The sequence below is a fragment of the Salmo salar genome, chromosome ssa04 (genome assembly GCF_905237065.1).
Source record: "Salmo salar chromosome ssa04, Ssal_v3.1, whole genome shotgun sequence".
Taxonomy (NCBI): domain Eukaryota; kingdom Metazoa; phylum Chordata; class Actinopteri; order Salmoniformes; family Salmonidae; genus Salmo; species Salmo salar.
In genome coordinates this window covers 15130545-15153874 of record NC_059445.1, presented here as the reverse complement: position 1 = coordinate 15153874, position 23330 = coordinate 15130545, and the positions used below count along the sequence as shown (strand labels likewise).

The following is a 23330-nucleotide window of genomic DNA, read 5'->3' as shown; positions in this document are numbered from 1 at the left end:
TTGCTATTTAGACTTTTTTTTTTAAACTCTGCGACCCCCCTTCGTTTTGATATTGTACGTTGTTGGATTAACGTACTGTATATGCAGACGGCCAGTGAAATATCAGGACATAAAAGAGCTGTCGGTCTCGAGGCTGCTTCTGGTGCTATCGTCCTGATTTATACAGCCAGGTGGAATAGTCCCTGTTACACTAGAACACTTCTCCCGTAGCACCGTGGACGCACTGACTTACAGCGCAAAGTATTCAGACCCCTTGACTTTTTCCACAGCCTTATTCTAAAATGGATTCAATAGTTTTTTCCCCCCCTCATCAATCTACAAACAATACCCATAATGACAAAGCAAAAACAGGTTTTTAGACATTTTTGCAAATGTATTACTACAAAAAAAACAGAGACCTTACTTACATAAGTATTCAGACCCTTCGCTATGAGACTCAAAATTGTTGCGCAAGAATCCTTCTTCACCCTTCTGACGCTGCACCGTGCGTTTCCAGAGTTCTATCTCACCATGCTTCTAGAAATCAATACACTGAGCTGTTTAGAGGCTAAAGCCATACACCAACCCTAATGCAACCTTAAGAATAACCCAAATACACACCTGCACATGTCAAAGACCACTTGTTTTTCTCAGTGCTTTAATAGTAAACTGAATATGTGAACCCACCTCATAGGTGAAGAAGGGAAGTGTCTGGCCTCCGTTCCACCCTACTGAGTTAGAGAGATTATGTTGTGTTCTTCCGCTGTTTTCATTTATAAATGCCGAAAACATTCCCTCATAATACGTGCAATATGGAACACATTTGGCATAATTTAGTTTGACAAATTACCAGCTATTTCTTCTCGAGCAGTAAATTAGTTATTTAGATTAGGCAAGCTTTTTTCGATAAGGGTGGGTGGAATAAAAACACCTCACTAATGTTGGGAAGAAATGTATTTCCTGTGTCAAAAGAAAAGTAATTAATATTTTAAAATATAATTTAAATTGAAATCCCTTTTTTAGTTTTAATATTTTATTGCCTGTATGTACACAACACAATGCTGTGTGGTGGTTGTGACTCTTCATTAACAGTTACCCAATCTCAGGGACTTAGAAAGTGTGATGTGTTCAAAATGGCACCCTATTCCCTATTTAGTGCACTACTTTTGACCAGGGCCCATAGGGAATAGGGTGCTATTTGAGACGGAACTTTAGTCTGACTGATTTACTGCTGACCAGGCCTGGGTAAAGGAGGAGGTGCAAATTGGGAAGAAAAATGACAGAGGCCTGTGGACATTGATTAATATTGGTAATGCCATCCCCCTCTCCCGCTTCCCTGTTTTTGTAATGGCGTTTTGGGACCAGCCCGGGCACTCGCCTGCTACCCGGGTAGAGAGGCTAGAGCCGAGGTGCCCTGCTGGGTCCCAAATGAGCCTGGAATGGGAGCACGTCGGAGTGTAGGGAAACTGATCACTCTGTCAGCAGCTCATTCCACCATAATGTATTTAGTGCTCATTTCACGAGAGAGAGAGAAATTATTGTTATTTTCAAGGTCAGGGTTTTACGTGGTTTATCTTCTGTGTTCTATTTGTTGTGTGTTGGGGGGGAAAAGAAGACACCCAGCATAGCAAAACAAGGCTGTCTTTATGCTGCTGCTGGCCTCGCTACTCTGCACTGTGACTGGGGCTATAGGCTACCACCACGCTGTTCTGTAATTGCTAACACATGTGCTACCTCTGTTCCCCTGCAGCCGTCCTCGGGAGTTCTGGCGCCTCGACTACTGGGAGGACGACCTGAGGCGGCGCCGGCGCTTCGTCAGGAACCCCTTCGGATCCACTCACTCAAAGGCCACGCTCAAAGCTGCAGCCGAACACGGTCAGTCAGCCCTCCTCGCTCAATACCCAGCGTCCTTTGCTCAAACCCTCCGTGAGTGTCTGTGGCAGCAGGTCCACGGCAATAAAAATTAGCACTACAGTTGCCATAAGTGTTTTATTGTACCACAAGAAACAGTCAAAAGAAAAAGCACACCCTCATTTGAATGAAATAGTTCACACAGTTAACTGCCTAACTTGCCTCCCCATTAGTGTTAGCTATGTTAGTACGCAGTGTTCCAATAGGCCCTCACACACTCATCCTGTCCCTTCCTCGATCCCTAAAGTTTTACTTAGAATTTCTCCCCTTTCAGTTATTTGATGTCTGAGTTGGCATGAACCTTCAGTGGTAGCAATGTGAAATCTGTTTCCTTTTCTTTACTCTTGCATGACAGTGGTACCTGGCATTAATGGTAAGTAATATGTCAAGCCTCCCTGACTCCTAAGCACCAAGCCCTTTGGTTGGTCTTCTCCCCATTTCCCATGATGCATTATCATTTGACTTGTTGATAGAAAGCAGCAGTTGGGATCTTCCGTTCTTTCCATCTTCATTTTTCTCTTGAATATTTAATTTGACACCAAGTATAGCAGCAATTAAAATACTATGGGTTCACACATTTAAAGGGGGGGATGTTGATTTAGGCTAGGTAGGTAAGTATTGTAGCTGTACAATGATATGAATATAAATCACTTGAATCCCAGTCGGTATCCCACCTCAACTACCTTTGTTCCATGTTATTTTCCCTGCTTTAAATTCCCAATCATGGCATCATGCACAACATTCCCACCATCTCAGGGGATGACTTGTACTTGATTTGATTAAAAAAAGAAGACTGAAGCTATAGTGCCAGAATCACATGGGTTCAGTTTGATCAGCTCAGAGATGTCATTATGTTCATAAAGAGGGCCAGGTGAGGAGGACCAACGGTGTTCATGCCCATTAACAAACCTGCCTCATTATAATGTTATGAATCTTAAATTGGCTAAAGATCACCAAACAAAAATAGATTAACTTTCACGGGCATAATTAGGTATTTCTTTGAAGGTGAATATTATATGAGGGCTAATTAGTTTAGGTGAAATGAATCATTTTGGAAATATCAGGACTATAAATTACGCAGTACGTCTTGTTTGTGTGTGTTGCAGAGAGAAACCCAAACTAGCTTAGTTGCTCTTGACCAAGAGCTCAACAGCACCATGTGGTAAAAGCAAGTCAACGATCGTGTTCTGTTTAAAAGGAAACAGTGACATCAATACCGTTGTATTACCTAGAAGACAGAGGTATCGATAAAACCAACAGTATTGATTACCTTTACCACCAGCACTGGAATTGGGTTTCAATTGATCCTTTCGTTTCCCTGTACTTGCTTTAAAAACAACAGGTGCTGATTCTGTTTTTAAGGCGTTTATGTAAAGTGTTAAACCCCGATTTTTCTGTTGAACTTCCTATGAGGACAACTCAACCAAAGTGAACCAACAGTTCAATAGTCACCGTCTCATTCTTAGCGATAACTAGGTTGGAGGAAACGTAGAAGCCATTAACCGCATTGGCCGTAGGACACACGTTCTCTAGCGTTAGAGTAGGAGTGCCGTTTTCCCCGGAGTAGGCCCTAATCCCTAGTTTCTGCTAAAACGTTATCCTGCATATCTTGGATAATAACTAGGGAGCGAGCTATACTACTATTTTCACAGCACTAAGCCAAGCTGTGCTGGGCTGGTCTGGTTGCTGCCACCATGCTGGAATATACAACGTGAAAGGGAAATGTCCGAGCCAGCACAGTACGGTTCTGGTCGGCACAGTGTGAAGAACGGTTTTAGTCATCTACCACATTCATTGGCCAAGTAAGAGAGGAGTCCCCAGAGTAGACCCTAATCCCTAGTTTCTGTTAAGACACTAAAGGCCGTATTCCCAGTCACACCAGGGTTAGCGATCAGGGCCGTGCCTGTGTAGGCCTGTTGGTTTTTACCGGCTTAACCTATTGCTCTCCACAATAACGGCCTGTTTCTGCCCCCCCCCAAACGTGACATCAGTCCTCTTGACAAACGGCCGCCGTGACAGAAGTCAATAAGAATGTGATCTAAAAGCAATAAGCGTCTGGCAATCCCAGCATCCTCATGGGCCCGGCGGGGACCGGGGACGGGCGTAATGGCTGTGGTGTGGAGCTGCAGCTGGAGGGTGGAGGGACCTGAGGACCACTGGTCCTTCTCTCTATTACTCTGCTACTCTCTTTCTCGCTCTTTCTCTCTCGCTCTTTCTCTCTCGCTCTTTCTCACTCTCGCTCTCTCTAGGTTTTTCTCTTCTCCATCTTTCTCTCTCTTTCTCTCTCTTCTCTTTGTGTGTCTCCCTAATTCTCTTTTTGCTTTTCTCTCGTTCTCTTTCCCTTCATCCCTTTCTGTTAGATCATTTCAAGTCATCAGAGTTTATTTGGTCACGAGCACAGGATACAGCAGGTGTAAACAGTGATGCTTGCTCACATGCTCTCCCTCAACAATGAATGTTGAGTAGGAGCTGGGCACAAGGCGACCATCTGTTGGCGCCATCTTACAATTTTAGTGCAATGAAGAGCTGATTATGAAGGCATGGGATCGTTGAAGCGTCATTTGGTGTCTTGTAATTGTTCTCCCCTCTGCATCACTCTGTGACTTCCTGTTCTAGTAGGGGGCATCATCAGTAAGTCAGTATAAAACATGCTCTGGATATAGTCCTCAACATATGGAGGACATATTCTGCCATATAGGCTGTGTTTTGCTTTAAAAGTCACTACTGTAGTAAAAATAGCCACCAGCCAGTCTTGGTAAGGCGGGGTATATTACCTCTGCAGAGTATTGTCCTGTTAGTTGCGTATGCACACACACACACACACACACACACACACACACACACACACACACACACACACACACACACACACACACACACGCGCGCTACCCTGCTGCATTTGGGGAAAGAACATATCATTAAAATATCTCTTTGACTTGAGGCCTGACTGCAGCGTCCATTTTCTGATGTAACCTTTCTTGTTGTTTTCATCGACCCGACATTTGTAACGGAAGTGGAGCGCAAGGCGAGAGAGCAGTCGTGAGTTGAGTTTTCAAACAGGGAACAGAGGTCATATCTGGCTGTAATTATTCTGATCCCATGAAACAGGGAAAATAGAGAGAGAGAAAACCCTCCTCTTTCCCCAATGAAGATATTTAGTGCATGATCACATCTGCATTTAACATTTATTTCCAGCTACTAGAGTGATGGCAACACTTTTCAAGTCATGAAAACACACTCAAGAATAGAAATTAGACATATTTAACCGGTAAGAGAATTAAAAAAAACATTTGGGGATTTTAAAAGGTATTGTATTCCTGTCAACTTATTTAGCAAAAAAAGTGCATTGTTTGTTTCACAAAGTATAAGTAAACCCTTTCCTAAATGGCATATTTTTTATGTAAGATATGCAGGAGGAAAACATTCCTGTATTTAGGCCATGGACAATCCTTAGATTCTATACAACTGTGATCATTCATACCCAGCCAAGAACCTTGAGGACCATTTCCACTCTGAGAGCCCCAGCCGGCCTGCAGACGCGTGGCGGTCAGGCTGGTTGGGTCGGTGAGGGGGCTAGTTATGTATTTATGGCTGGAAAGAGACATGCTTTCTGAGGATTGATTTGGTCCTGCCCTGGGTGAAGGGAGGGCTGTGGAGGGAGGCTGGAGGAGAGGTGGCTGGCAGAGTAAATACTTGAAGACTAATGTCTCTGTTCAGCAGATCAATATTCGCCTCATGACTCCAGCTCCTGGCCATGGTCTCGTTAAAAACACATTTGTTAATTCTGACAATTTAATTGCTCTTGACCAAGCATGCCTTGAGCTTTAGTAATGTAAGCATATGAATTAGCATGTTGAACCTCTGGTAATAGGGAAATGACCTGGGCCTCAACGTAGCATGTCTTTAGTATTGCGTGAAAGTAGCATTTGTATTTTGAACCTCTGGCTAGAGAAACAATGGGGCCTGAAAGTGTAATGTAGACAGGTTTTATTCACGTTTGTGCCCCCTGTTCCATCTCAATGAATGGTTCGGGTGACTTGACCTGATGGGTATTTTGTATGTGGCATACCGGCTTATTTCAGAAATGTTTCAGTGTTGTCGCTTGTTATATGTTGTAAAATGTGTATGTGTTTTGTTCAGAATTATTTGTCAAGGATTTATAATCCAACCACAAAACGCCAGACTTTCACACTCACTGAGACTTCATATTTAAGCATTAAGGCCTGGGGGGGTGTGGTATATGGTCAATATACCACTGCTAAGGGCTGTTCTTAAGCACGACGCAACGCGGAGTGCCTGGATATATATTGTATATTGACCTTATAAACTGGTTACCAATGTAATTAGAGCAGTAAAAATAAATGTTTTGTCATATACCCGTGGTATACGTTCTGATATACCACGGCTTTCAGCCAATCAGCATTCAGGGCTCGAACCAGCCAGTTTATAATTCTAAGTAACATAGACAACAGTTGACAGAGACTTTGCTTCAGCTGAAGGACATGTTAAATGTGTTAGCCTTTGAATATTTTGCTAAGACAGCCTAATATCCATTGCGTTTTTTTAATGAAATGTTTAGACTTTTCACTGCCTTTTAGTTTTTACTGTGCTTCGATTGTTTCACTTTTAAGTTGAAATGGCGTTAAATGGATTGTAATTGTTTGATACACACTCCCACATTTGATCATAAAAACATGCATTCAGAACACTTCCCTGTACCTATGTCATATATCAAAAATATACATCATATCAATTATGTTTTCAAGAATACTATATTTTATGTTATTAGTTTTGTTATGTTAGGATACATGTATCAGAACTATAATCTAATAATAGAGTTTTTATTTTCTTAAATTCTCCTGTCTGTTTATTTTTTTACTTACAAAGTAGTTTCGAAAGCAGCACAATGTTTGTAGAATTTTATTTGCACACAATAGACAATCTAACATGACCAATTCTGATAATACTATTCACAACTAACAAGTAAATCATTCACAGCCTTTTAGTAACATTTATTGGCAAACTAGTAAGTTGATATAGCAGCAGTAGTGTTTTCTTGTTAGTTGTAACACAACCCAAGACCCTTCTACATCCATATGCTAGTGTGTTGTGGTCTTCCCAGGGTGAGACTTAGTGAGCATGTTTATGGCAGAATGTACAGAAGTTCAAATACACATGTCTACCTTTTTCATCTCACTCCTGTCAGTGAGAGAAAGTCGTCCCGGGCCCATCGGTCTGTCCAGTCAGTTCACTTGGATGGTGTGAATATACTATACTATTGTAGCATGTGGTATGTATTAGAGAGCTGGTAGTAATTTCAGTGCCGCTAACTCAAGAATCCTCCGGGGAGACTTAATTACAGGAAGACCAGTCTAAATATCATTGAGCTGCATATTTTCCATGACATGAGATTTCTCAGCTCTCTTAGACTCACACTCTCTCAGCTCCCTGTCTCTCTGCTCTCTTTCTGCTCTCTCTCTCTGCGCTCTCTTTCTCTCTCTGCTCTCTGTCTCTCTCACTCTGCTCTCTCTCACTCTGCTCTCTCACTCTGCTCTCTCTCACTCTGCTCTCTCTCACTCTGCTCTCTCACTCTGCTCTCTCTCACTCTGCTCTCTCACTCTGCTCTCTCTCTCTGCTCTCAGTTCTCTCTGCTCTCAGTTCTCTCTCTTTCTCTCTCAGGTCTCTCTCTTTTGTTCTTTCTCTCTCTGCTCTCTCTCAGCAGTTTTGGAGTCCATATATTATAGTTTCTGATGTTGAGAAAAATGCTAATTATCTTAGGGTCTAACCTCATCAGGTGATGCTGCTCAGAGAGATTGGAGGGGCCACTGGGTCACTGTCCAGTGGTTTTGGAGTGGAGAGCAAAGAAACTATGTTGAGTGTAACACACACACACACACACACACTCTCGTTCTATCTCTTTCACACACACATTCTCTCTCACACACACACACACCAAGGGCCTGCATGATGAGGGTTCTGTAAATGTTTGCAGATTACTGTTTCACTTAAATCCTTTTGGAACCTCGTCATGTTAAGTTGAAATAAAAAAGGAAGGCAGTAAGCTTTGCTCTTTGCTTTGTTGTAATATCTTTGTCTCATGTTTCTGGATATTGGGTTTGACCAGACACATTTTTTGTTTTGATGACTTGTAAGGGCACAGCACAGGCAAATTGGGGTTTTAACAATGAATTTTATATTTTATTATCAGTACATTTTATACTTTACATACAATGTTGTATATCTGCATTAGAAATGCACTGAAATACACGTTATTGCCTGGGTATCAATTAAATAAAGTAATTGGATTTGAACTATTAGATTAGTGCCATTCAGGTAATGCAGTAAAGACAAGTCGATACAATGTCGCGCTATGACATTGTAACCTCACTCCCGCTGCCATGTGGGTACAGCTAGCCTGCGTTGGCACAACGCCATTGGAAAATAGCTTTATGAGATAAGATGAGAGTCCGATTCGTTAACGTAACCTTTCATGTTCACAATAACCCCGAAGGCTCCCAAGAGTCAGTGCTGGTGTTCCAGCTGGGTTTATGGCTCTATGATAACTTGACAAATTGTACAATAATATATGAAAATTGCATGAAGTTCCACTTAAAATTGTTGCCAGTTTTCTATCATGGTTTTATAAACTCGTTTTGATGTTTACATCAGCTTGCAGCATCTTTATGTTGACGTTATTTTTCGCATGGAGTTTTTTCATTTTACTAAGAATCATATTAGCATAAGATCCGTGTTGCATCTGAATGTGCACTTGAGTTATAAACTATTGCTTTATATCATAATTATGGCATTATTACATTTTTATCAGACTTATTCATGCTATTTTGTCAAATCTTAAAATACTTTTGACCAATTTAATTTCGAATCCATTCTGGAATTGCAACGCAAAACGTCAAGACTTAGCCTAAATAATTAAAGATATTTGTGGCAAAATAGACAACTCAACTCAATAAATATTTATATTGACATTTGAATATTCACTTGACTTTCGTGGTACGAATTATTGATCAATTAAATATGCTACAATATTAATAGGTTATATAGCCATGCATTTTCAGTGATCTTTTTAATATTACATCTGTCATACCTGTGATATAGTAAACTATCATTAAATATAGCCCAGAATAGCAGCATATTTTTTGTCTATATATTTCAAACGTTTCTTGTTAGGATACTAACCTCTGCACAGAAAAGTCACTTGGTAAAAACACAATTACGTTTGGATGGCGGTTTAAAATACTTTTCTTCTTTCAGCTCCGGAGGAAGATGTCCTCAAAGGCAAACAGTCCATCAGAAGTCAGGCGCTGGGAAATCAGAACTCTGAGAGTGAGATATTATTGGATGGCGACGATGACACTCTATCATCCTTGGAGGAGAAGGAATTGGAGAACCTAACAGGTAACGCATGCAGCTCATCCGTTTTCATGTCCCAGCGCGCATCATCTAGAGGGGGCTGGGAACGCACGTTGGTTGAATTCTCCCCCTCCCGCCTTTAAAGCGTCTCCATTTCTAACGCGTGCGGGTACTGCTACGGGTACTTTGAGGCGCGCATGCAGGATAACGGGGCTCCGGAACGGTTAATAAGGGGGGATAACCTCCCCAGCGCCTCCCATTACCCCTGGAGTCTCATGATGCTTTGTGATACTCTGGCTTTGGGGGAGGAGGAGATAATAACACACACAAACATGTCCCATTGGCGCTTGTTTACAAGTTCACATATCTCAAAGCAAAGCGCATTTTTGTTTGTAATAAAATTATAGTACATAAGTACCAACACGCTTGTGTAATATGATTCATAGTTAGCTTTTGACACAGTAATTATTTAATTTTTTATCATTGAGAGGTTGAGAATTGGCCTATAATTCAAGAAGTGAACTGTGCGTTTTGTCTAAATGTTTTTGCCTCGAGGTTAATTTCTATTTTGGATCCTACCTCAGACTTCCTTTATGTTAAATGTTAAATGAAAACCGCAAATTTGTACTCGTGACAAGTGCGATATTTTTGACACATGCATCGCATGTGGGCCTATTTTATGATTGGGCATAGCGTATAGGTGCACCGCGCACGGCTTTTAGCTAAACGGTATTATTTTCACATTTTAGAATAGCACTATGGACCTTAAACATTTTCTGTGTCTTTAGTTGTTTATAATTGCTCTAAATGTGCAGTTTTCCTATATGAATCCATGTCGAATAAATAGTATAGGCTGAGATCAAAACGACTGTAGGCCTTGCCGTTAACAAGACTCAAACACATACAATGACGTTGCTGTCCAATTTCTTATCCACTTTAAATCCATTATCTCACACCCATATTGATGTAAATGTAGCTCCCTATACCTGGAACTCCTATCGGACTATTAGTTATGTTACTAACCGGATTGCATCCTATATAATCCTTAATTTCCCCACATCATGGCTTTCCACTATAACTTGTTCACCCACTGTAGACTAATATAAATGCGCTCAGAGCGCAATTTATATAAAAAAAAAACAACGCCCACGATGACAATAGGATTAAGGGGAGATACCATGCATAATAAAGTGACATGGATTCTGAAATGAAGTGGAAATTGTCATGTGGTTCTCCTACTCCTCTGACTAGACAGACAGGACGCAGCGTCCCAGTACAGGCAGCTGTCTGTCTGAACAACACCAGGTGTAATTGAATGTCTCCATGGCAGTGATTGAAAAATGTTATTTCGCGCCCGGATTACATGCTAATGCTCACAATGCTCGGAGGGCTAAGGGGGGAGGGAGGGGGAGACGGCAACAAATGAACATATCTGTTTATTCCATAGCCACCCGTTTCGGAAAGACGTGGGTGCTTTGGGGAAATCAAGCCGGGCTCTGAAGCCCCTTTCTGCCGAGCGGTACATCAGCAAATACAATGCTTCTGCACACGTGGAGAGCGGGGCAGGAGCGGCAAGAGCTTACACGGTGATCCCTCGAGCGGCCTTCTCATTGTCATACTGGCATAAATTAAGATTGATGAGAGATTAAACAGACGTAGCACCAGCCCGCAATCAATGGGGCCTGATTGACAGCTGATTCTATTTTTTGACAAAGCTGGTCTGTCTTGGGTTACGCAGATGCTGATATTTTACTCAGCGGGTCAAACCACCTCTCCCTCCCCGTAGTCTAAAGAGGAACTGTTCAGATCGTAGTGATTCTGCTTTCAGTTCTTAACAACACGCCATATTAGATCTAACTCGATCTAGCAAGGAAATGAGGTCTAATAATAGTCTAATAATAATTGTGAAATGTAAATTGCATTCTTAATTTCAATTGCAGTTACACAAATCATTTGCATGCAGTTTTAAGCTAGAAATTATACAATTGAGAATTATATTTATTTTTCTCCTTGACCTCGCATTTGATAGACAGGCCGATACAACCGACCCATCGCCTCGACCAGGGCTGCCCAACCCTCTTCGTGGAGATCTACTGTCCTGTAGGTTTTCAGTCCAACCCTAATTTAGCATATCTGATTCAGCTAGTTAAGGTCTTGTTGAGCAGCTAATTAGTAGAATCAGGTGTGTTAAATTAGGAAGGTAGATCACCAGGAAGAGGGTTGGCAGCCCTGGCCTAGAGCAAATATTTTCCCTCATTAAAAATGCATATGTGGCCTTCTCTATATTGTTATGGTATTTTCACGGAGACAAACGGAGCCATCGAAGTCAGTGCGTGTCGTTGTTGAGTTTATATGTTTACTTTTACACGCTGTTGCCCTTTGAAAAAAACTCTCTTTTTTCGAGGAGGAGAAGGGGGTGATTTTTTTTTAAAAGCGGGCTAATGTTTGCTTTCTGGCCCGTGCCGTTGTTGGGCCCTGTCTGTCTCCTAGGCCCTGTAAACATGAGCACTAGCGCTCAGCTGGTCGCCCCAGCGGTGGTGGTGAAAGGAACGCTGTCCATCACCGCGTCTGAACTCTACTTCGAGGTGGATGAAGAAGAGGCCAGCTTTAAGACGATCGATCCAAAGGTAAGAGAAGGGCTTTAACTTCCATGGATCCAAAGCAGGCCCTCCCGTCATTCTGTAAAACCAGCTTTCAAAATGGCTCAGGCCTTTCTCCCAGTCCTTCCCTGGCCCCAGCACCTCCAAGTCATGCCTTTCTGCAGCATAAAGCCGTTATAAGAATGTAATAAATAACTCCAAATAATGAACATGCATAGACTAAAAGCCTTTAGGCTATTGCATGACACTGTAAGCACCCTCGACTTCTGCGATCATCATCAAGTCAAATAATTATTGAATAATCCAAATGTACACCGAGACTCAATAATCTCTATAATTGAGATTATAACAATCGTGTAGGCTATGATGCTGTTGTGTGGTGTGTGTGTATTTGCGTTGTGAAAGTGAACATTAAGCAATAGCTTCACTCGTGGTTGAATTGCATTGGTTTAGTGGGCTACGTCATTGACAACATCACGTCTCTCTGAAAACGGGTGTTTGCTCTGCGGATTCGATACACAAAGGCCTCGGAGCCAGCAGAAGCATCACAAGCAAACGTTTGAAAAATAAGTTAGTCTGTCGCACATCAGAATACAATGTGCCAGATATAGAGAGACGACTAGGCCTGCTCTTCTTCCTTCTGGTCTTTCAGTTGTTCGTGAAATACAGCCCAGGAATCAGGAATACTGTGTAGGCCCAATGGCTTATGTTGTGGTAAGTTTTGTTGAGAATCAAAAACCATGAAATTACTTGAATTTATTATTCGACACCTTTGAAATGTAGCCTAAATGACTCATTTGAATATCCTAAATAACAGGCTATAGTAATGAATATTAATTTCAAAATATCCTCGTTCTATTTGTGTTCAACAGTTCAGTGGTAAACCAAATAGGCTGCTGCTAATGGATAGCCTACTGTACTAATATAACCGCGTGGTGTTTAGTCGCTCGTAGTGAAAGCGATATGAATCAGGTCTCGTTAAGAAATGGGCCCTGACTTTCCCTGGCAAGTCATTGAGTGACAGTTGTGTATCTTTGTTTCCAGCAGTCTGCGCCCAGGGTTATTGGCAATAACAACAATATAATCAACAATTATAATCATAATATAGTTATAATAACAGATAAGTTCATGAATCAACCTTTGAGGTTTTGATTTTCATGCGTTAACATTTTCCTATTGAAACGGCAAATGAATTCATCTGAATTTAGCAATGGTCTGTTCTGGTGAATGAGCCTACTACAAGTGGTTGTTGTGTTTCTCTTTATCCTCATGCAGTTTTTTCGCCCCAATCTCTCCCTATCTCCCCAATAGTTAATACACAGTAATAACAGACATGCATACCGGTGTGTTTAAATAGGATTTTTTTTGCAGTCATATAGCCTATCGACATCAAACTGTCGACTAAATAGACGTTATTATTTTGTTAAAACAATTTGCATCAAATCGAACTAAATTATAGTGTGCTATATTAATTATTCCAAGACGAAAATTAATGTATGTTCTTTGATATGCATAATAATGCAAAACTCGTAATTTGTATCAAATTAATCTAGGCCCAAGATTTGCCAAATGTACATTTATTAGTATTAACATTCCTTTTTTACGCACATGAATTCTGTTTTTCACACAGGAATTGATTCCACGATCCTCTTTATCTAGTAAATATAAATTACATTTCTATTACTCTTACTAAACAATGCCAGTTCTCAAAACATGTATACAAACACAAGGCCAAGTTGTAATGTTTTCTTCGTTTTATTAACATTTCAGTTTAAGGTCACGTAATGAAAAATTGGAACTTGGCACGCTACATTTCTATTCTTTCACTTAAAGATTTTGTGCATATAATTTTAAATAAACATTTATTCACTTTGTGAAAACATTTCAAACAAAACAACAAAAAAGTATTACATTTAGCTTAATGTACCTTCACGTTCTCTCTCTGTCCCATTTCACTCCGTTGTAAAAGTTTATTTTGTTTGCTTGTTTTTAGTTTGTCAATTGTTTCACATTGCTCGGAGAACCCAGGATCATGACGTTTTCCTCCACTCTGAGGTGATCTCAAAACGTCACCTCGGCCCTAAATAGCAATAGTATCACAATCAGACAGTTCGACAGTTTATAATTTGTCCAAACTTTTTGCATTAGTGAGGATTTCCCTCGCCAGTCTCCACGTCTGCTTTGCTGCAGCTTCCAGGGCCGAGTGGGGCTTCCCCTGAAACAGGTCCAAATTTGGTAAGAAATAATGAGGGCATCTGCGGCACTGCAAACACGAGATGAGCTGCAGCAGAATTCCGTTGATTCGATCTCCGAGGCAGGACTCGTCCCAGTCGGTCTCTCTCGGGTGTTTCTCACACTCATACAGCAGCAGGGTCTTCATGTGGTAGCTCTGGAGTGGCTGACCGGGTAGCTCGAGATGACGGTCGCGGAGAGTCTTCAGGACCGAGAGGCATCTTTTCCTGCATCCCGCCATCAGGAGCCTATTCTCGGCCTCGCTGAACTGCAAGACCCAGGCGTCACTCTCAGCCGAGCTCTGTTTCCCGGTCAACGAGTAGCACTCTTTGGAGAGAAGGTTAAAGCCCTCGGCCTTGACCTCGGCCACCCGGTTCGGACCAGGCCAGGGGATATGGGGCATGGGCCACTGGGCAGCGCTCCTAGGCCAGATCCCTGTGCACTTGAACGCAGGGGTGATCTGAACCACGTATCTCTCCCGGATCCTTAGTTTTACCTCACTTGTGTCTGCTACCATTTTAACCACGTCACGGTAGCTACACTTATCCACCGCTTGCGCCACCAGAGTCTGAAACCTTGAGCGGATCTTCCGGGCGGAAAGGTAGCCCGAGGCCGTTATGAACTCGACCCAGAGAGACATACTTCTTTTGCGGCCGTCGCTCAGCTTCAGTACAGCGCAGCCGGGCAGAGAACCGTCGTCAACAAAGTTGAACACTCCCATCTGGTTGAGGTAGAGGACCACCTCGAACTCGTTGGGGGCGATGACCTCCATCCCCTCGAAGCGCGCCTCTATCTCGCTGAGAGAGGAGATGAACCGGGGTTCCTGCACCTCGACCTCCTTCAGGACGTCCGACACTACCTTACACACCTCCCGGATAGTCTTTGCAATGGCCGCTTTTCGAGTTTGGCATCTCTCGCTGTAGTATTTGTTGAGCTGGTAGACCAGCTTTGCCTGCGTCGCGATCATGTTTGGGCAGAGGTCCGGGCTGTACACCGGTGAGTCGCAGTACGTTGACGGATCCAATGCTTACCGGTAAAGCCAGAGGCGAAACGCTCTTCCCCAAGCAATGGAAAAAATATACAATTCAACTTTTTTTGCGTACACAGCGGATGGACGTCAGACAGTGTCGGAAGGAAACCGATAGGGATGCAACGTAATAGGCTACTAAATATCAGTCATATGCAGTGGGCAGCCCCAGAATGGGGTGGGCTCAGTGTACAATATAATACCGTCCGTGTCCTCGCGCTTGCAGACCCTAAAGGATAAAGCTCTGGTCGTGACCACTCATCTCTCCTTGTCCGTTCGGTTGAACGTGAAAACTACGCGTTATTCTCCTACCTTGCCCCACTGTTGTCCACACTCAGCTGTGCGAGCTGGACTTGTGTAGTTTATGAATGGTCCCCTAGAAGAGTGAAAGGGGTCGGGCTTCTCCTCATGCAATCAACGGCGGAGCTGTCAGTGCAACCAGCCAATCAGAGGCCTCTCCGACAAGCACTCTTTCAGGAGAGGCACACTTTCGCTCTCCAACATCCTGCGCGCGGAGCCTCTGCTCCCAGGTCGAGATATAGGAAGATAAACGGTTCCTTTTCGTATACACACTTTGTGCTCTTTTCTACGAAGTATATTTAATACGTTTTAAAGACAGCTGTGTCTCTTTTGCCTTGACCTAGCCTTTTTTTCCCCAGGTGTGCACGTGCTCAATATAAAATGGAACTATTTAGAAGGAGAATAGGTTGCGCATTGAGTGATGCAGGATACCTGGCAAGGGAAGTGTTTATTTACTTGCTCGCTTCATGTCTGAATGGCATCAATTTGGAACCCTTTCGTTTTTCTATGGCAGTTAATGAGGCTTGATACTCCTTTATAAACATGAGCACTAATGTTTTAATCGCTTTTGACTATGTAACCAATACTTAAAAAAAATGCTGTACAGTTATTGTATGTATGCATTATTGGACTATTCGTGCATTTGCATATTTCTAGTGAATTGGTAATTTATGTATATCAAGACATTTTTGACTGATGTTTTATGACGTTTATGCGTCAAGAAACAAGAAAGACTAATTTTATTAGAAAGCGCGTCTCCAGGCTGCGGGTTCAACACGGTGTGTGATAATCAGCTTAACGAGATAAATCGAATGTTCAGTGAGTGTACAATATTTCTAATATTTGTGTTTTTTTACATAAAATAGCATATCATTTTTGTTTTCCTGATTTTCAGTATTTTTTTCTCTCCAATCTAATAGGCTAGAAGTTGTTCACATTTCAAACCTCTAACATATGCACTTGTCTTAAGGGACATGCTTTTTGTTGTGCCTGGTGATTTCATCTTGGTGTATCGTGACAATAGATTATAGGCCTGAATAGTTCAAATGACACCCAGTAATTTCCCTCGGATATCGGATTAAAGAGCAACAACCTTCCCCTCACCGAAATGTGGTTTATTGTTTTCCCATACCAATTTGGCCAACTAATTTCCCTAATATTCTATCGGACAAATTAACATCATATTACTTCCATATTTGACCCATTTCATGTCATTGCACAATTTAAGAACGGAGAACAATTCCGCCTAGAATTGATGCGCACTGCACGCACCTGCAGTGCAAGTTTTAGCACGCGTGTAATTATAAAATGTGATGAACGATAATAAGACTATAGGCCTATTATTTTAATTGACATCGTAAGACCCTTTGGGATGTTAAAAACGTGGTATTCCGTAGTTCTTCAATACTATGTTTGGGGCCTGTTTTATTGCAGCCTATTTGCCCTTGTCGTTTTATAAAGCGCATGTTACATTAATAATGCCTAATTCAGAAAAAAGCAAAAGGTCTGATGTTTCTCTTTTCACATTCTTATTACAACAATTTAAATATGTAATTGATTTCCAAGAAGCTCAATTATATTTTTTAAATCACTCTAAAGACAAACAACCGGCTTTTCTTTGTCATTGTGCGCTGTGCGTGGTTTTCTAAAAATGCACGTACTTTTAATCTGGTCATCGCTTTATCGGCGCGTGAACCTTGTCGGTGATGAATAATAAACGGACAGGGGTTCTTCGCGCGGGCCCGGGATTGTAATTGAAGTCCTCTTATCACCCCAGACTTCATGTTAGATGACTTAAGAACCAATCACCGTCTCCTCGCGGGCACAGCACCGAGACGCGCGGGGAGAAGGCAGGGTGTGAGACTGCTCCTCAGACAGTGATGCTGCAATAGAATGGCCCAAAAAATAACGCCTCAGTTAAATGAAAGCTACTTAAGTTAAAGTCCTCTTTCCAAAACTATTGATCTATCTGAAGCTTATTTTCCCGTCCTCCCGTTGTAGACTACTCAAGTTAATGAGGCGCAGGTTGTTAGGAGCTTTGGCATTAAATTCATTAGGGAGTCAATTGGACATTCTCTGTCCAGTGGACGTCGTTTTTTATGTCGGGATCCCTCGAGGCTTTTGGCCTAATTAGACATAAGTGTTTTAATTGCAACGACTTTTTGGCTATTTGGAGATGGAAATATCTCCAGGTCCTTGTTGTGGTGTTAAGCAAAGCACTCAACGATGTAATTACGGGGAGTTAACATGGCTTATCAAAAATCTATATTGATGATATGAAAACCTTCTTTCGCATTCTTATGTACATTATGACGTTATTTCAAATGTATATTTTTTCCCTTTTCAAATATATTTTTATCATACAATAGTCAGCGAAGCTAGTTTAACATGTGTTTAGACATATGGGGGAAAACTGCATTTACAGATTGGTTGGCCCTTTAAACGGAGACAGACTAACATTTTAAATGTAATTGATGTTAATATTAGTAAATGACTGAAACACTATTGTCTCAATGTTATGCAGGCTTTATACAGCCAATGCCTTTTTTTGTAATTTAGTATGACTAAAACACAACTATTATTTCCCATTTTGGAAAATATGCTTTTTGTGCCAAATATACATTATGTTTCCCACAGATTGGTCAGCATGACCACTACACAGAGGTTAAGGGACTGAAACATTCCTGGAATACTCATGTACTCTATTTAGCTTTAGTTTCTCATGCTCACCACATTCATTGTAGCATCGGGTTTAGCTGAAGACTGGAAAATGCAACCACTGAAAATACAGTGTGGATACTGAAATAAGCCACAAAGTTGCCAGAAACCAAGTGATGAAGTGTTTTTCAGTTTTTCTCTGCAAACACTTTAAAAAAAAAAAAAACAGTAAGATGGCAAATGCCTGCTTGTCATTGTCATAGATTCCAGTAGTATTGATGAAGCCACTAACACTACAGAGAGTACAGATTACTGTAGTGTAGGAGATGGGTTTGGCTGATATTTGGGGAGACATCTTCTTTGATATGCTACTCCAGATATTGCAATATCTGATACAATCGTTTTGCGCAGTTAATGAGTAAATCATTCCAGCCTGTGTTGTTTTTGTGCTTATTTACAATAGTAACGTTAAATCATCTTTGTGTTGTGAAACAATAAGGCTTAGTTAATTAATTTAGACTTCATTTTCAACATATTTAAACAGCCTAAGTGATAAAACTGCACCGTTTTTGATTTGTAAAGTTCAAATCGAGTAGTCTTGCACTTCACGATATATCGTCAATGTCAAATATCGCGATATTCAATTTGATCATATATCGGCCCAACCCTAGTAGGTGACCTCGGGACGCATTCACAAAACTCACTATCTTGATTAACTAACTATAAGCCGAGATGTTGAAAAACTATATAACTGTAATTAAGGGGTGTGTCCGTTGGATATATTAATTTAATTGAGGGATTTGTTTTATTGGCTATTTCCTGGTTCAAGTTAAGTAATGTAACCTCAAGTCTATGTGATAATTTTCACTTATGATGAGTGTATTTGGTGTTTCCACATATACAGTGCATTCGGAAAGTATTCAGACCCCTTAACTTTTTCCACATTTTGTTATGTTACAGCCTTATTCTAAAATTGATTAAATCGTTTTTTCCCCCTCATCACACAATTCCCCATTATGACAAAGTAAAAAACGTAATTTTTTGTTGTTGTGCAAAATCGCAAATATCACATTTCCATAAGTATTCAGACCCTTTACTCAGTACCTTGTTGAAGCACATTCGACTCTTCTTGGGTATGACGCTACAAGGTTGACACACCTGTATTTGGGGAGTTTCTCCCATTCTTCTCTGCAGTTCCTCTCAAGCTCCGTCAGTTTGGATGGGGAACGTTGCTGCACATCTATTTTCAGGTCTCTCTAGAGATGTTAGAAGCCACTCTTCAGAAAAAGGCAGATGACAGCATGATGCTGCCACCCCCATGCTTCACCGTAGGGATGGTGCCAGGTTTCCTCCAGACGTGAAGCTTGGCATTCAGGCCAAATAATTAAATCTTGGTTTCATCAGACCAGAGTCCCCCCCTCCTCCCTTTTTGTACACTCGCTGTTTGTTTGTTACCTATGCATGGTCACTTCGCCCCCACCTACATGTACAGATTACCTCAACTAGCCTGTACCCCTGCACACTGACTTGGTACTGGTGCCCCCTGTATATAGCCTCGTTATTGTTATTCTTATTGTGTTATCTTTATTATTACGTTTTATTTTAGTCTACTTGGTAAATATTTTCTTCTTCTTGAACTGCACTGTTGATTAAGGCGTGTAAGTAAGCATTTCACGGTAAAGTCTACACTTGTTGTATTCGGCGCATGTGACAAATACATTTTGATTTGATTTATTTCTCATGGTCTGAGAGACTTTAGGTGATTTTTGGCATTCTCCAAGCAGGCTGTCCTGCCTTTTTCTGAAGAGTGGCTTCTGTCTGGCTACTCTACCATAAAGGCCTGATTTGGTGGAGTGCTGCAGAGATGGTTGTCCTTCTGGAAGGTTCCCCCATCTCCACAGAGGAGCTCTGTCAGAGTGACCATTGGGTTCTTGGTCACCTCCCTGACCAAGGCCCTTCTCCCCCGATTGCTCAGTTTGGCCGGGCGGAGGCCATTGTGTTCTTGGGGACTTTAGCTGTTCTTCGACACGATCATGTCTCGGAGCTCTACGGACAATTCCTTCGACCTCATAACTTGGTTTATGCTCTGACATGCACTGTCAACTGTGGGACCTTATATAGACGTGTGTGCCTTTCCAAATCATGTCCAATCGATTGAATTTACCACAGGTGGACTCTAATCAAGTTGTAGAAACATCTCAAGGATGATCAATGGAAACAGGATGCACCTGAGCTCAATTATGGGTGTCTCATAACAAAGGTTCTGAATACTTATGTAAATAAGGTGTTTCCTTTTCTTTCGTTTTTATACATTTGCAAACATTTTAAAAACCTGTTTTGACTTTGTCATTATGGGGTATTATGTGTAGATTAATGAGAAAAAAAATGTATTTAATCTATTTTAGAATAAGGCTGTAATGTAACAAAATGTGGAAAAAGTCAAGGGGTCTGAATACTTTCTGAATGCACAGTATAGGCATGCTATACACGCGCACACACACACACACACACACACAAACACACCCTTCTCAAGAAAATGCAATCTGGCAATTTTCGCATGATCCTGCATATTTGGTATTTTGTATTACCCATCTCTGTTTTCTAAACCTGTTCCTATCTTTGATTTACAGTTGGTGGAGTGGCGTTCATGTCAGTGTAGTAGTCAACCTACAACATACACCTCCTATCTGTTGTTATTTGCAATGTTCTGGATATACCGTAGTAGAATTGACGCTGTCAAGAGACGAGATAAGCCACATAGACGCAAACGTTCATTTGGAAGTTTCTAGCAAAAATACTTGAACTCTAACCGAAAAGGCAAAGTTACATTCGGTACCGCGTGATGTATGGTTTACTTACAACCTTGATTTATTGTGAAGATTTGAAAAATGCAAAACTGTTGAGATTTGACATTCTTTTCCCCTGAATCATGCCCGACTGGAGGAATAGTCGTTCTCAAGGAGCCTTGGCGTGCTGCTTAAGAAAGAAAAAAAGAACGGTTAAGGGTTTTTATTTTAGACTGCAAGACTGTTTAATATCAAAAGCACAGTTCAGTCCCTGAAAGATGAATACACGCCCCAAGGGTGTGTCCCAAATGGCACCCTATTCCCTACATAGTACACTACTTTTGACCAGAGCCCTATGGACCCTGGTCAAAAGTAGTGCACTATATAGGGAACAGGGTGCCATTTGGGATGGGACACGCGCACAGTCGTGAAGATGTCCAAATGTAAAGTAACACGCTAACTGTAGCTTAATGAAATATATGGTGACAGTAAGTATGACTTATAAAGACAAATTGTAAATACACTCTGAATGTCAGACAGGGTCAATATACACATATCTGGAATATAAATTCTTACCTTCATAAGCAACTGAAGCAAAAGTGTCTGAACCGGAGTTCGACTGATTTCACACTGTCGTGACAACACTGCACCTATTAGGGGCAACGCTGCAGAGCTAGAATGTTGTTTTTGTTGTGTGGGTTTCTGGTGTTCAAGTAGTGTCTATGTATGGATGCTATTACTGAGGTTATATTAGGTGTAGTTAGTCATCACAATGTCGTGTAGTTTCAGTGTGTGTGTACGTTCACATGTGCACGCGCTTGTGTGTATTTTGGCCCCACCCTTTGACATCTCCTTAATTCATACAAACATTTTGTGTGAATCGTCTTTTGGACTCGTCATTCACTATTCGTTTCAATGTTATCACGAATGTTCCCTCAGCGTGTGGATCTAGAGGGACTTCTTTCAAGGAAAGGCTCGCTTTTGGCGAAAAAGCTATGTGAGGCTGCTTATTCTTAAGGCTTGTCACACTTCCCTCTAAGGTCAGCTGATTTGTAGGAACAGAACGAAAACAAATAGTCTCAGAACCGTAAGGTTGATCCCTCTTAGCCAAACAGAGTTAATTTCCGATAGCCTCCTTCAGAATCCATCATGTTGGAGTACTCTACTACAGAACTGCAGAGATTCTAGAATTCCGTTTCATCTCCGCGCACTTCCGCTTTGGTGTCTGTGCACCTTATATGGCATTTTGGATTCTGGCGTCCATTTGAAGTCATCCAAGGCTATGTTCAGTGCGTCAATGGTGATTATGCTAATCATGCAGATTTTACAGATGTTAATACACATGTTATAATGATTATAATCATTTGGGGGATTTTATGTAGCCAATATATGCCCATGTTATGTTTTAGGGTAAGTGTATAACTAAACACGTCATAGATACTAAACAGCTTAGTTTGAGGCTCTTTTCAGCCTTTTTTGGGGGTTTCTATCGAAGTCCTCTTTTATTCTCTGCCTGTTTATCTCGGTCTGAAAACATCCCGCATTATCAGACGGCTCCTAAGGATCTTTCTCTGGTCTGTATTGAATAGAGTAAAAGAGGATGAGGCCTGTCTGAAGATTCAGTCTTTGTGTGACGACTCCACAGTGATCCTCTCACTCCACAGTGATCCTCTCACTCCACAGTGATCCTCTCACTCCACCAGGACAGGGTCCATAACCCCTCTCTCTCACTCTGCTTTCTGATAAGCACCTCTTTTTCTGACTCACTCGCTCTCGAAAGTACCCCCCCCCCAACACACTACCACATCTGCCCAGCTACTGAAGAGGCTAGCTAGTGAGCTACCAGATTACTCAGCCTAGCCCCAAGGGGTTATGGGATATACGGCTGCTGTTTTTTTAGCACCTGGCTGGCGTACAACACGATGTAGCCAACCATTCCCCCTCGTGTATGTTTTGCCTCCATATATATTCTTCGTTATCCGTTTTCAATGTTGCAGGGAATCTTGACGTCCATACAATCTGCAACTTGACCTGAACATTGGGTCTAAGTAGTGAGTCTGGATAACTCATTGGAACTTGTATGGCAGGTATATTTGCTCGTTAGATGTATCTAATAGATGGTTATAATAATGGTGGTTAGTGGTCATTCTTCTTTAGTGAAATCAATGATGACCAAGATGTATGTCATGGATACGCTCTCTTCTGCCTGTCTGGATACAGATTCATGTTCTTAGACGTCTCCAGTCCCCCCACTGTGAGTAATGGAGATATTTGAAGTAGGAATTCTGACAGAATGAATAACTTTTCCTCAGTGAATACATTAGAATAAATTGGGTTCCTTTACACTCCTCTCTCTCTCTCCCTCGCTGTCTCTCTCTCTCTCTGTCTCTCTCTCTCTCTGTCTCTCTCTCTCTCTGTCTCTCTCTCTCTCTGTCTCTCTCTCTCTCTGTCTCTCTGTCTCTCTCT

General features: G+C 41.6%; 2 protein-coding genes across 8 annotated transcripts in view; one reads left to right on the top strand and one right to left on the bottom strand.

Moving 5' to 3' along the window:
* LOC106602365 (lipopolysaccharide-responsive and beige-like anchor protein) overlaps positions 1–23330 on the top strand; it is a 334228-nt gene that overhangs the window by 193168 nt on the left and 117730 nt on the right. For 6 of the 7 annotated variants that reach the window (XM_045716597.1, XM_045716594.1, XM_045716596.1 and 3 more), the window contains 3 exons: positions 1730–1854; positions 9163–9306; positions 11752–11888. In XM_045716597.1, coding sequence (XP_045572553.1) covers positions 1730–1854; positions 9163–9306; positions 11752–11888 — 406 coding nt within the window. Of the gene's footprint in view, positions 1–1729; positions 1855–9162; positions 9307–11751; positions 11889–12545; positions 12576–23330 lie in introns of those variants that run through there. The other variant, XM_045716599.1, reaches the window with a different exon arrangement.
* LOC106602368 (protein mab-21-like 2) lies at positions 13594–15515 on the bottom strand. Its single transcript, XM_014194962.2, has one exon. It carries the CDS (start codon positions 15058–15060, stop codon positions 13981–13983), a length of 1080 nt encoding a protein of 359 aa, XP_014050437.1. The 5' UTR covers positions 15061–15515; the 3' UTR covers positions 13594–13980.

Bases quoted from the DNA above. Each gene is read 5' to 3' on its own strand.
- LOC106602368 (XM_014194962.2), bottom strand. From the start codon at position 15,060: ATGATCGCGACGCAGGCAAAGCTGGTCTACCAGCTCAACAAATACTAC.